The 14,144-nt window shown below is 40.8% G+C and overlaps 1 protein-coding gene across 9 annotated transcripts in view; it reads right to left on the bottom strand.

The window, feature by feature from the left end:
• Window positions 1-14,144, bottom strand: part of PHF14 (PHD finger protein 14) — a 136,600-nt gene that overhangs the window by 66,382 nt on the left and 56,074 nt on the right. The window contains exon 17 of one of the 9 annotated variants that reach the window (XM_081882816.1): window positions 847-2,715. The exons of the other annotated variants lie outside the window; for them this stretch is intronic. Coding sequence (XP_081738942.1) covers window positions 2,703-2,715 — 13 coding nt within the window. The 3' untranslated portion in view covers window positions 847-2,702. Of the gene's footprint in view, window positions 1-846; window positions 2,716-14,144 lie in introns of those variants that run through there. 9 annotated transcript variants of the gene reach the window in all.

The raw sequence follows: 14,144 nt of genomic DNA on the forward strand, positions 1-14,144 counted from the left end.
GCACCTAAGTTTCCAAACGTTTTGGAAGTCAAACGGACTTCCAGAACGGATTCCTTTTGACTTCCGAAGTACGACTGTATTATGAAAGAGGGCTCTGAAGCTCAACTGAGAAACAAAGTCTAAAAACTGAAGGCAAGCAGCAGTGTGTATATATAAGGTCAGTCTGTAAGCACCTTAATTATGATTTCCCAAATTCATCCCGAATAAATAGTTCAACATGCACAGTGAACAAATAACACTTTACACACATAAACACAACTGCTCTTACACCTAAGGTAAAATCTATGTATTTATGTTAAGAAAAACCAACTGCTTCCTATGAATCTGCCCAAGGCAATGTAAAATAAAATACACAAACACAATTCAGGCAGAGGTAAATTCCGCATGCATAGTGAAAATCATACTACTTGGTATTGGATGGCTGGACTGAGGCATGGGAATCAATACACCCTTTCCCCCCCACAATTTAATGTATTTGTTTTTATATCAGTTATTCTTGATCACTAAGCAAATATTTACTAACAACCTTCTTATATTAAATAGGAATATATACTATTTAAGCTCTACTCAGGCTAAGACAAAAAAAATGTATAAATTTTCTGGCCCAGAGTCAATGTTCTCTGACCACTAATTCAAGGGCTGCTGAGCTAGTGTAAAGGCAAGAATACTGCTTCCTTAATATGATATCCAGTGCAACACTAGTGGAAGCCTGTTTTGCAACAGGAAATATCAGGGCTATAGTAGTCTGCTGTACAACCAGCCACAAGAACTATACCAGCATCTTGCACCTTCTCTTGTGCCAGCCATTCTGGAGAAAAAACTCTTTTAAAGAGGTAAATAAGCATGTAAATATAAAATGTTTTAATGCAGAATGAGTTTTATATTCACATGCCAACATTTATACCAAATCTTAGCCAAAACATTTGATGCATCTAGCCTCTTTTCAGCCGATTCTAATGTGCATATTTAAATCTAGAACACAATGTTATTACAGTCTTGACAAAATGCTTATTTCAAACAGTATAACCAAGGAGATCTGGTTATTTTATTGAACATATCCAAATAAGATACAGTGTCTAGCCATAACCATGAAAATACACTAATGTATCATATCCTGTTATTTTAATACAGCTATTATTATTCTAATTTCCAGGTTTATAACTCTGGTTATAAAATATACCTTGCAAAATGCTCCAAGATACCGCTGTATTTTCATATACCCAATGATTTTCAATACAATGGCTGTGATCCAACAAAGTGATTAGTGTGCATAAGGAAGACACCCACCTAGTGGGAGGGTTCTTTGACATTTCCTGTACTGCAGAAGAGCCAAGCCAAATTTCACTTTAAAATGCAGCTTGCTTTTTCAACAATGATAACTGGAATACTTTGAGCAATCAATATTTCAAAGGAACCTTGCAGTTCTACCAGCCCCATGAGTATCTTTGCTGGATCGCAACTTATATACTTCAATGTTACAGGTACAAATGCACAAACAGCTTTGTTCAAAGAAAGGCAAAAATAAGCATTTCAAATGCTTATGCTGTCTAGTAAATTATCTGAAAAAATTACAAGTCTTAAACAGAAACACAGACTGCTACTGGGTATGTCTTGTTCAGTAACACTGGTTGACCAGCTTTTTGTTCTTCCCCAAATTACCATGCAGTAAGCCCACAACTTATGCACATTTAACTTGTGCATATCCAGCTATTCCTGCTTGGCATAATAATAATAATAATAATAATAATAATAATAATAATAATAATAATAGGGTGGGAAGGGACTGTCTGTTAGGTAGAAAAAGGGTTTGGCAAACCCACCCACTGCTGAACAATGTATATTGACTACATACAATTTTGGCTTTAGGCACAACACCCAGAACATAACCTCTACATATGTTGCAGGCTTACTGTATAGGAATTGTTGCTGGCTTTCAACGGAAGCACCCCCAGTCCAGAACACACAAACCCACTGAGACAAAGCCACAAGATTTGGGTTCCCTTCTTCTCAAGCCAAATGTGTTCACTCAGTGACTCTTTCAACTTAACATACTAATAGGTACAAAGTCAATTATTATATAGCAAAACTTACTTCATCATGAGAATGTATGAAATGTTTTTTTACAGATATCCGATTGCCACTATACTGAACACTTTTACAGAAACAAGCCTTTTACATATAGCTCTTCAACATATTTATATAAGAATTTGCTTATTAAGAGGCACAAAAAGTAGAGCAGCCAACAAATGACAAAGCATTGCTTTTCCTATTCAACAACATCACATAAAGTATTTAAGTCCCATAGGCTCCTGTCACTCTTCAGTGACTCTAAATACTGTACATCATCATTTGCCAAAGACTAGCAACGGGAGACAAAATTACTTAATAGAACATTTCAGACAAGACATTTATCCAGTATTTTCCAGAAATGCACATACCAATGTGCCTGATTAGTGCAATGAAAAAAAAATTCAAGTAAATTAACTGCCTTGTCAGTTCAAGTAACATACCAATCGGTTACATTCTACAAGACCTGGCAAGCAAACTCAAGTATTTGTCATAACTAGGAATATGGAAGGGATAAATACACTGTTTTCCTTTAGTTTGTGTTCTATTGAAAGTCTTATCCACAGCTTAAAATCACATTTATAAAAGTAGTTTCCAGGACTGCCTCCGGGGATGAGTTGTGGCAGAGTAGTGTCTCATGAAGAGTATCTACACAGTAAAGTGATAAGAAAAAAAAGATTAACATTTACCATTTTTAACGGTTCTAGTGACTTATGAAACATTTCAACATCACAGCAGATTGAGACTGAAAAGAGACAATTTAGGATTAGTGTTACATTTCCAAGCGCATATGGAAGTGAATTAGCCATTAAGTATCATCCATTTCTCCTCATTCACAGTGCTTAAAAAAAAGAAACTGCCATTTAGGTGTGGAAAATGGAGAGTGGTGACCTTTCGGCTATATAAAAGATTTTAATTAAAACAGACATGATTATACAAAGAGAGCAAGCTTCTCCTTGTCAGAACTCTTAACTATATAGCACGATAATATACCAGATTAACTATACTTCTTGCGTCCAATCAGGAAAGGCAGGAGCTGATTGACAATTACAAAGCAGCACACAGGGTTCTCACAAAGCAATTGTTTTATAATGTCAATAGGGCATCTATAGTTACTGAGCTGGATCCAGAAACAAATGAATGGAACTCCACTTGCACAGTGGGGCTTTTCGGACTCATTCCCTCCCTATGACAGCCTCCACACCGATGAAAAGCTTTTGAGGGTCAAGGGACAGTGATGAGGCACAGGGGCTGCAGCAGAGAAATTGCATTTCCGCTTGCACAAGACCTCTGCGGATCCAGACCTCTGAGTTACAGATTCCTGCTTTTTCAATATTTATTAGGAAATATAGCAAGTCGGGTTTACTGTGATTTTTACGGCATTTATATGGCAGACACTGCACATGCCAATCACATTATTTCCCTTAATTCCATCATGTTTCATATTTAAAACTTTTAACACTGCAGAAAAACTTTGGGAAAACTTACATGTGCTCTGATTAGATTTTTTTTTGGGGGGGGGGACCTTGAACTACATACTCACGCTGATAGTTGCATCTGGTGCGTTAACACGGAAATTTCTAACAAAGGGAAACTGAAAGGCACTTGTATATTTTACTTTTCACCTAGCAAGACTCAGACAAGAATTATGAGAGTCTGACAGTGGGTATCGGACTTCAGAGTAAAAAAGGAAACATGAAAGATGCCACAGGTTTCAATGGATAATAGCAAGAAATAATTTCAATAGGCAAATCAGCTGAATTCTTCTCCAATCTCCACTTCAGAAAGACGACATGAGGAGAACTCCTAAATCATGCACACCAAATAATGGGGTTTCCATTATATTAAGAAATGAGGAGCTAAATATGAACATTGCAAAAGAAAAGACAGGTAAAGGAGGGTGTGGACTAAAATTCCACATCCAATGTAAAAAAGTCAAAAAATGTTTTTTAAATTGTTTTAATGCAAACATAAGCAAAAAAGAAAAAAGAAAATAACTGCTTCGGCTCACAATAATACAAAGCAATTTATGAATTCTGACAAACATGTCAGCACGTGATGAGACCTTTTCCGTATTAAAAATTGCAATGGTGAGAAACTGCCCAAGTGTTTTGTCTTTATCTACTGATAACAATGCTGATAATATATGCACATAACCTGTATATATATATATTTGTTTGCTATATTCAGCCCTTGATCGAGACTGTTTGAATTGAAAAGCAAAAAACCAATACCAGAAACATAGAATAAAATCAAACCAAGTAGACATAATGAGTACAAAAATGATTTGCTTTTAAGAAACCAATTTTGCACACCTTGCCACATGTCCTTTGTCACTGACAACCCTGAGAAATCTGAAGTCAGAAAATTGTGCCAACAAGTCATTCACCACCTAAATGGAAGAGTACTGGTTGATTTCATGATTAGTTCCTTTACATATTGATATGTGTGTCTTCATTCTTCAGCTACTTATCTAACAAAATGTGTGGACAACATTACCACTGAACACAACCCCCTGTTGTGTTTCCTTTCATTAGAGTGAGATGAAAATGTTATGCTAACTTCCTTTACTCAATGCAGTTAGGTTTAATAATAATAGTAATAATAATTTATTATTTATACCCCGCCCATCTGGCTGGGCTTCCCCAGCCAATCAAATGATTGCCTACCTCAGACTCTGGTCAAATTAAGGAACTGATGGCAATGGATCGCATCTTTGTTAAAACAGAAAACAACCAAGCAATATATTTTAATACTACCTAATCAAGGTCTCAGATTACAAATGTGAGGCCATCTGGATATATAAACTTGTTGGCCCTGTTTGTACAATATCAGATTTTGTGAGCAAGATGCACATATTACCGATTGGTAGAAAACTGTTGAGCTGGAAGACTTGTATACTATTTTGTAGAGTTACATTTTAACTTCACACCTGCTGTAGTTTTAGATTTGGTTCCTTCTTGAGAGTACCATTTATGTAATAAGATCCTCTACCTTCTGAGTCATATATGGCTGTTTAGATGTGACAAACAGGTTCAAGCGCTCTCCCCAGCCATGTGAGCCATGTGGTTGCAATGCAAGCTCTGCTCATTACTCTAAAATGCTGCCATTATCCGCATTTTTAACGAATTGTCTGACAAATCACGCCACCATGAAACCATCTCTGTACAGTGGTGCCCCGCAAGATGAATGCCTCGCAAGACGAAAAACCCGCAAGACGAAAGGGTTTTTCGGTTTTTGCGTCGCTTCGCTAGACGATTTTCCCTATGGGCTTGCTTCGCAAGAAGAAAGCCCATAGGGAAATCTCCGGGGACCTCTTTTAAATGCTGGCGGTGGGGAGCAAAGCCTTTCCCCCACCCTCCGGCCTTCATAAGAGGTCCAGGAAGGCCGGCGGGGGGCGAAAGGCTTTGCTCCCCACCACCAGCATTTTAAAAGCGGTCCGGGATAGCAGGGAAGCGCTTCCCGCTATCCCGGACGGCTTTTGAAGGCAGGCGGGGGGGAGCAAAGACATTCGCCCCCTGCCGGCCTTCTGAAGGCCGGTGGGGGGCGAAAGTCTTTGCTCCCCCCTGCCTGCCTTCCCGGGAGTCTTTGCTCCCCCCTGCCTGCCTTCCCGAAAGTCTTTGCTCCCACCCCCGCCTGCCTTCAAAAGCCGTCGGGGAGAGCGGAGAATCGCAGCGCGTTTTTCCGCGCTCCCGGGAAGGCAGGCAGGGGGGAGCAAAGACTTTCGCCCCCCGCCCGCCTTCAGAAGAGGTCCAGGACCTCTTCTGAAGGCTGGCGGGGGGCAAAAGTCTTTGCCCCCCCTGCCTGCCTTCCCGGGGGCTTTTAAATCGCCCCAGGACAGCGGAGAATTCCTCCGCTGTCCCGGGGTGATTTTAAAATGCTGCCGGGCGGCAGCGGTGCCGCCCACCAGCCTTTTAAGATCACCCCGGAAAGCAGAGAAGTCCTCCGCTGTCCCGGGGTTTTTAAAATGCTGGCGGGCAGCAGCGATGGTTTCACTGCCGCCCGCCAGCATTTTAAAATCGCCCCGGGACAGGGGAGAAGTCTCCGCTGTCCCGGGAAGGTGGGGGGGGGGAGCAAAGACTTTCGCCCCCCGCCGGCCTTCAGAAGAGGTCGGGGGACAGACTGTCCTCGGACCTGGTCTGAAGGCGGTTTCCATAGGAACGCATTGATTGATTTTCAATGCATTCCTATGGGAAACCGTGCTTCGCAAGACGAAAAGACTTGCGGAACGAATTAATTTCGTCTTGCGAGGCACCACTGTATGTGTATGTCTGTGTGTGGCCAACCTAGGCTATGCCAAAAACTCAATCACTTGAAGTGCCATAAGCAAAAAGGAAACTGAAATCCAAAAAGGATTTTGAGAAGTTGCTGGGAATAGAATGAACTCTAATTAGCTGAGGTGTTTGGTAATTCCACCCCCATTCAGTTCTGTAGGGCTCCACCAGACTTCTGGTAGCTTAGTAAATTAAACATACAGCTGCTGGTATCCACAGCAACCCCATCAGCCTGAGAGGGCTAAATCAAATGGAATTTGGACATTTGCTGTAAAAAATATGTATCATTACCTTTTGGGGTCCAAGATAATTAAAGCCATATTTAGCCAAGAATCAGATCATTGCCTAAAACTCGCAAAGCCCTCCATGTGGTAATATGATCCTCATAGCAATTGTGGAGTGCCTTGCGTGCTCTGGTCAATGGGGTCACGAAGAGTCGGACACGACTAAACAACTAAACAACAAGCAATTGTGGAGATACACATTATTCCACATCTCTAGTTCAAAGGGATTTAAATTAAACATACAAACTTATTTTTGTCGTGAAAAATCCTTCACAGTGAAGCAATCAATCTGCAATAAGGTGTATGTCTATGCCTCTGAATACATATTTTGTTTGCCTTTAGAGATACACTGTACCGTCTAGCCCAGATAGAACCATGGATGCTTTTCTGAACAAGTTGTTTCTCTTTCCTAGACTGTTTTACAATTCATTTTTTATAGTTTTCCGAATGCTGATAGCTATGCTGGCTGCTAGACTGAGGAACGGGAGTCATTTCTTTCCTCCATTTCAGACACATCCTGAATGTAATGCATCTTCTGTGACTAGCATCAAAGTTCGTATACTTAAGTTCTAGTATTTTAGGTTCAATGGTTAATCCAGTACTGGCCTCTTGCAAAAAGGAGGGGGAAACCTTTATCTTCATAAATAAGACGTAGCGGTGGGGAAGGTGGAAATTTATCCTGACAAGTGTCGGGTTCTCTTCCTTTCACTCTATAGCTTTGTCATGGAAATGTCTTTTTCTCCTTTCTTAGAATTGTTCTGATCAATTTTTGACAGCTCCCACATGGATTCTGTGACTTTTGGTAGTCTGTGGCTTCTCTTCTGAATTGTCATCTGTCACATATGCTGACCAGCAGCCATGTAACTATCTTTCCAGGAGATTTTCATTTTTTTAAAAAGACTGAAGCTTTTTCAAATTGCTATGGCTGCTTCACTGCTCCCACTGCACATGATAGCTACCTCCATGCTATCTTTATAACCTTCTCATCATGATTTCCTATGACTCCTGGCATATTTTTATTGCACTAGACATGAAATTCTTGTGTTTTTGTTTCTCCCCAACCTCAATTAGAAAACAGTTTACTGCAACTACCTCTACAATGAAGATAGTTTATTCTTTGGTATAAGCATGCATAGTTAAAAGATGAATGACACATAAACTTTGAACTCAGAACTGAAAAGGATGAAGTGTAGCCAAATGAAGGATAGTGTGTGAGCATTTGTCCCCTATCTCAAACTATTAAAACAAACTTTTAAAGTAATGTAACACATCCTGTCAAACAGTAAGTTCCTGTGAAGGAAAATCTAATCACAGAAACAAACACAAAGTGTAAGAACATTAAAATCAATTCAACAAAACCAAACAATAAAACCATCCAGACAAACTCAAAAACGACACAAACATTTCATCAAATATAAAAATTGATCTTCCGTAAATGACTAGGTTACACCTCAGGTAAAGCCTTCCCAAACACAAATGTCTTCAGTAGTAGTCATGTACTTTTAAATAATTGCACATTTGTCAGGAAAGCTTGATAATTTCAACAGCTGTGGACTAAAACATGGCGATCATTTACAGATATTGAGGCATGCAGGTTTGCACTTGTATGCACAAACACAGACGATTGTTTTATGCTATGACTCAAAATAATTGCATACTTCTCATAAGGGCACCATATTTACACTATTTGTATTTCCTAATGTGGAGGCACATAATATTAAATATCAAATTATAAAACCATAGAGAACTAAACAGAAAACCATGAATGCGATTTCTACGAACCTGCACAGTATTATTTGTCGCTAACACAGCCATAGTATTTAAAATGTCAGTGCATGTGTTTGTGATTACAGTGGTGCCCCGCAAGACGAACTCCTCGCAAGACGAAAAACCCGCTAGACGAAAGGGTTTTCCGTTTTGGAGGCGCTTCGCAAAACGAATTTCCCTATGGGCTTGCTTCGCAAGAAGAAAGCCCATAGGGAAATCTCCGGGGACCTCTTTTAAATGCTAGCGGTGGGGAGCAAAGCCTTTCCCCCCCCCCTCCGGCCTTCAGAAGAGGTCCAGGAAGGCCGGCGGGGGCCAAAAGCCTTTGCTCTCCACCGCCAGCATTTTAAAAGCAGTCCAGGATAGCAGGGAAGCGCTTCCCACTATCCTGGATGGCTTTTGAAGGCAAGCGGGGGGGGAGCAAAGACTTTTGCCCCCCGCCGGCCTTCAGAAGAGGTCCAGGACCTCTGCCTGCTCCCCCCTGCCTGCCTTCAAAAGCCCTCCGGGACAGCGGAGAAACGCTTTTGAAGGCAGGCGGGGAGGAGCAAAGACTTTTGCCCCCCCGCCCGCCTTCAGAAGATTTTTAATGCATTCCTATGGGAAACCGTGCTTCACAAGACGAAAAACTCGCAAGACGAAAAGACTTGCGGAACGAATTAATTTCGTCTTGTGAGGCACCACTGTACTGTGTCAAATTTCTTTTGGAATGGCTTCCCTGCTCCCTTTCTTGGATATGATACTCCCAGCTGTATTTCTATACGATATTAGTTCATGACTTTAGTTTATTACATTTTCATCATGTTGATCATAAGCCACCTTGAGTGTTGCAATATAGTGGAAAGGAAGGATAAGTGTTTTAATCATTTCATGAACATTTAAACAACTATACTAAAGACGTAAAGTTATTAAACAGGAGACAAATAATTGATTACACACACACACACACACACACACACACTCTTCAGTCATCCTTCTGTGCATGACACAAAGTGTGAGGATGATATGCCTTTTAGTCCACAGAAGACATGGTATTGAATAAGTATTCTAGCGCAATGTCACAAATTTTGGCTGGATATTTTCACCATAGCATGCCTTAATATATTGCTTAATCTGTTTTCCCACCTCAAAATATTTTTAATTAATTTTGCAAAACCAAAATCTATCAGGGTAGAAATAAGGAGAACAAAGTTAATTATTCAAGAGTCTGTTATGTCTTCCAAAAAAACTGACTCTCACAACACCAGCAAAAGAATTACAAATCGGCTCCACTTCTGGGTGGGGACGGGGTGCGGTCAGGCTGCCTAGACTCCCACCTCAGCGTGGGGGCGGGACAATGTCCCGCTGGGGAAGGCCCTGGCCTCATCAGGTTGCCAGGCGGCCAATGAGGTTGCTTGGGGGCAAGACCGGGGCCAATTTAAGCCACGGCGCAACTCCAAGGCTTCCCTTTTCAGCCTTGCGCTGCGGTGCTCGAGTCGATCCACATTGGCTGGGCTCCCCCAACTGGTGGTTTACCCTTACCAGACTTCCTGCAAAGGGGGCAGGAGTCAGATATAGTCTGTTGTTGCCAACACCTAAGCCAATACTGCTCACATTCTGTAACCAATAAAGTTGTGGCCTAAATTTTGCCCATTAACATTAACCTAAATTCAGCGTCCTTATGTCTTTAGTCTCCTGGGGGGTGGCTTGGGGGCCTTGACACGCAAAGGGAACTGTAGCAGAGGCAGATTTAGGGGGGCACGACTGGTTCGGTCACACTGGGCGCAGAGCTACGGGGGCACTGCTACTATGATTTAGAATAGAACATGGGAGGCAAGGGGCACAAAATCTTGGCATTGCACAGGGCGCCGCTGAAATTTGAGACTCCAAGGTCCCGCACTGACCGTAGTGCCACTAGCTTGCACTGAAGAAAATCCAATTCTGCCAATACATGTGTGCATCACATTAGGGGAAGATATCTTTTTCTGTTTCCCTACTTTACAAACTCTATATAATTTGAGATGTATATAAGCTTCTGTGCTTTACAATAATTTATTAGGGGGAGGGGGTTGCTCCCAATTAAAAAATGTCCACATTTTATGGCAGGAAGTACTATGCCTGCTGCTGCAATGCACCTTTCTAAACTAGTTTCTGAATATATATATATATAGTCATAAGATTATGATCAAATATGGGAGAGTGTTGAGCTGAGTGTCACAGGCCAATATGGGAGGTTTCAGTAATTAGAAATAATGTGCAATTTCTGCAACAGGAAAAGAAGACAATAGAAATTAACCTTATCACAGGAGATAAGTACTTTTTTGAAAAACACAATAAAAAGAATGAAACAAAATCCTTCGTAAGCTCGGCTGCAGGAAAATCCTACATTTAATAATTTTACAAATTAGGCTTCCGTAACAGAATTCAAAACGCATGACTACTCATTCCTTCCCAAAGCCAACTTTTGTTTCTCTTTAATGAGAAAAAGGGAAAGTCAGCAAAACAAAATGTCACCGTTAAATCATTTGGCAGCATTTTGTGTCAAAAATGTAATGGAAAAGGCACACATCATAGGAAAGGTTACTGTTCTTCCAGAACATCTTTTCGCTTGGTTCAGGGCTCATCCCTCTCCACAGCAGTGCAGGCACTACTGCTGCCTGCTCTCCCCGGGCTTAATGTGGCAGATGAAGGATGATGGCATTTTCAGCAGACCACAGTGCAGTGATTTTAGTGGTTATCTGACTGAAACCGATGCTATGATTTAGAATAACTGCTCTGTTTATGTGCAGTGGTAAAAGTCACTTACTACACAATCCTGCAATGTCAACTCATTGCTTCCATTATATATTCTCTTAGAATACTTTCATCGCAGATATGAAAGTCAGCGGGAATTAAAAGAAACTGCCTGCTACTTTTGCAGCTCCAGAAGGAAAGTATGCCATGAAAAGATGCAAAACATTAATGCCTCACACACAAGACTGTCAAGCCCAGATACACTGTAATCGCTCGTTGCACTGGACTTTCAAATACTACTATTAGCACTTAAAAGGCAGTTCCCATATATTTTGCATAACATTTTAGCTATTTGTATCCCTCAAAAGAACTGAAAACAATTCACAAAACATGCCCATTTGCAGTTCTTTTAGCACTACATCCTGCGCACAGGCTTTTGGTAATATCAAACACCATCATTGTTAACACTACAAAGAATGTGCCTCCTGACATTACATAGAAACACACGAAGACTTTATACTAATTCAAAAACATTGACCCATGTAGCTCGCTATTGTCTAGACTGACTACCCTCCAGAGTTTCAGACAATGGTCACTCCCTACCTTTAGATATACTGCTGATTGGACTTTCATTATACAATAAATATCCCCCCCAATTGTATTTTGTAATAATAACACACATTCTTTATTATTATGCTCCAAAGAACCGCAAAAAAAGAAAGCAAAGTGCAGCAGATATATATATTTAACATTATTGATTTTATATTTAACATTATTGATTTTAACCCTACTATTTTGAGGCAGTATCTAAATTTATACTTCACTGTGAAAACGAGCATAACATATGCTTATGCCACAATAAGGTTTCACTCAATTACTTATGTTTATTACAGATGTAATTTTAAAAATATGGATTAGATCCAGGCTTAGTCATGGCTAAATTCAGTCCCATTGATTTCTATGGGGCAACACTCAACACACTTGATTCAAACTTAACAATTTTACTCTGGAAGCACTCTACTAAATGAACTAAAGTCTTGGGGGGGGGTTGCATTAGTCAAACTTATAACAACCAGCATTTGTGCAAATTCACAGTCTTTCTACTAATTATACTGCAAGACCTAGATCCAAAGCAATAATGGAACTGTTTATGCCACCTGTTGGTACGGTCCAAATCCAAATCCCACTTTCCCCTTCCCACATCCCAGGAGCTAGCAGAAGCCTGTTACATGAATGCCTATTGCTCAGATATCCAATTAAAGCTATTTCATATGTTATTTATTGTTCAGAAGTATTTATTCCAAAGAACAAGAGACATCTATATTATCTAGTTTCCTGATGTTCAGAGATGCCTGCTTAGAACGGAGTTTTCCTTCTGCGGTTGAAAACTCTCTCCGTTCTTCCACAAGTTTTGTTGGCAAAGTGATATGCAGCAACGAAATAAATCAACCAAAGAAGCACATAGGTAGATGCTACATCAAAACAGAGTAGGGTATGAGCAGTAGGACAGGGACTTCTCAATGATAATAGAATGCTCCACCAAAATGATTCATCTATAAATGTTGACAGCAGTAATAAACAAGGCCTTGGAGTGCTGTACACATTCATAGCAATGCTTATTCACAGCCATTAAAATGGATACACTTGCTTAAAAAATGTTATCTTAAGCAAGGCTACAGTATTCGTTTAAAATAACTCCATGGTGTTTTGACATTGCTCTAAGTTTATTTCCTTAGATATTCTTTAGTCATTTCTTTGTTACGAGTTTCCCTGTAGCACTATATACTGCAATTCTTTGCATCTATGTAGTACTCTCAGATCAGAGAACAAAGAAATAGTTAATGTGTATATTTGAAAGAGTCACACCCTTTCAGATAGCTGGGGGCGGGGGGGAATCAGATATAGAAGAGGTGGAGAACCTCCCCAACCCACCATCAGAGGGGTTGCAGCAGTGGCGTAGTGTGGGGGGGCGGCCGCACCGGGCACAATATCTGGGGGTTAGGGTTAGGGGGTGCAAATCCACGGGTTAGGGGGCACAAATTACTTGCCTTGCCCCGGGTGCTGACAACCCACGCTACGCCACTGGGTTGCAGTCCTTTAAAGGTAATGTCAGGAACTGCATGGAAGTGGTGTGCATCGCCACCCCACCCTCATTCTCATTTTCTCTCACTCACACACACACCCCCCCCCCATCTTCTTTCATCCACAGTAACACACAAACACATCCTATGCATTCATTCATTTTCTCTCTCTACCTCATCCAATCTGCTTTGGAGAAAATCTTCCATTGTGGAAGTTTCCTCCACAATGGAATTAGAAAGCTCTAGAGGCCCAATCTGGATTGGAACCCTGGTGTGGAGGTAGAAGAGCGTTAAACCTTTGTTCCCTGGGGCAGTCGTCTGGATTGGACCTACTGCACTTGCAATTTCCATTGGAAGAAAGAATGCAAGCACTGCAATGGATTCTTTGGGGGCAATGTAATTTGCAGGTGCAGAAGCCAGATCTGTGCCAGGGTCACAGTGGTAGTAAAAAGTTTTAAGCTCCTCTAATGTTAAATGTTTTAATGTTGTATTTTAATCATGTTTTTAAGTTGTATTCATTCAACTTGTTTTTATTATTGCTTGTTAGCCGCCCTGAGCCTGGCCTTGGTTGGGGAGGGCGGGGTATAAATAAAATTTATTATTACTACCCCGCCATACCAGGATCCCATTCCAGATCAGGCCCCTATCACCTGAGATTTTCTGCTATTCCTCCTCTCTGCAGCCAGAGCAGAATGCAAAGAGGAGGAGGGTGACGAGGAACAGAGGCTCCAAGGACTGCAATGACTTACAGGCCAGCCAAAGGTTCCCCATCCCTGCCTAAAGTTGTACCGTCAAAAAGTTAATCACACACAGCAGTATTCACTACTGCAATGGCAACCATCAATCAATATTTTGTAAGAAAAAATGCTTTTAAACACTTCTATGAAAAATCAGTGGCAAGGATCCATATAATCAGGTGCACCTAAAATGGGACTTTAGATTTGTGTTTCTGAAATTGCAACCCA

Source organism: Podarcis melisellensis (assembly GCF_964234715.1).
Source record: "Podarcis melisellensis genome assembly, chromosome: 12".
NCBI classification, from domain to species: Eukaryota; Metazoa; Chordata; class Lepidosauria; order Squamata; family Lacertidae; genus Podarcis; species Podarcis melisellensis.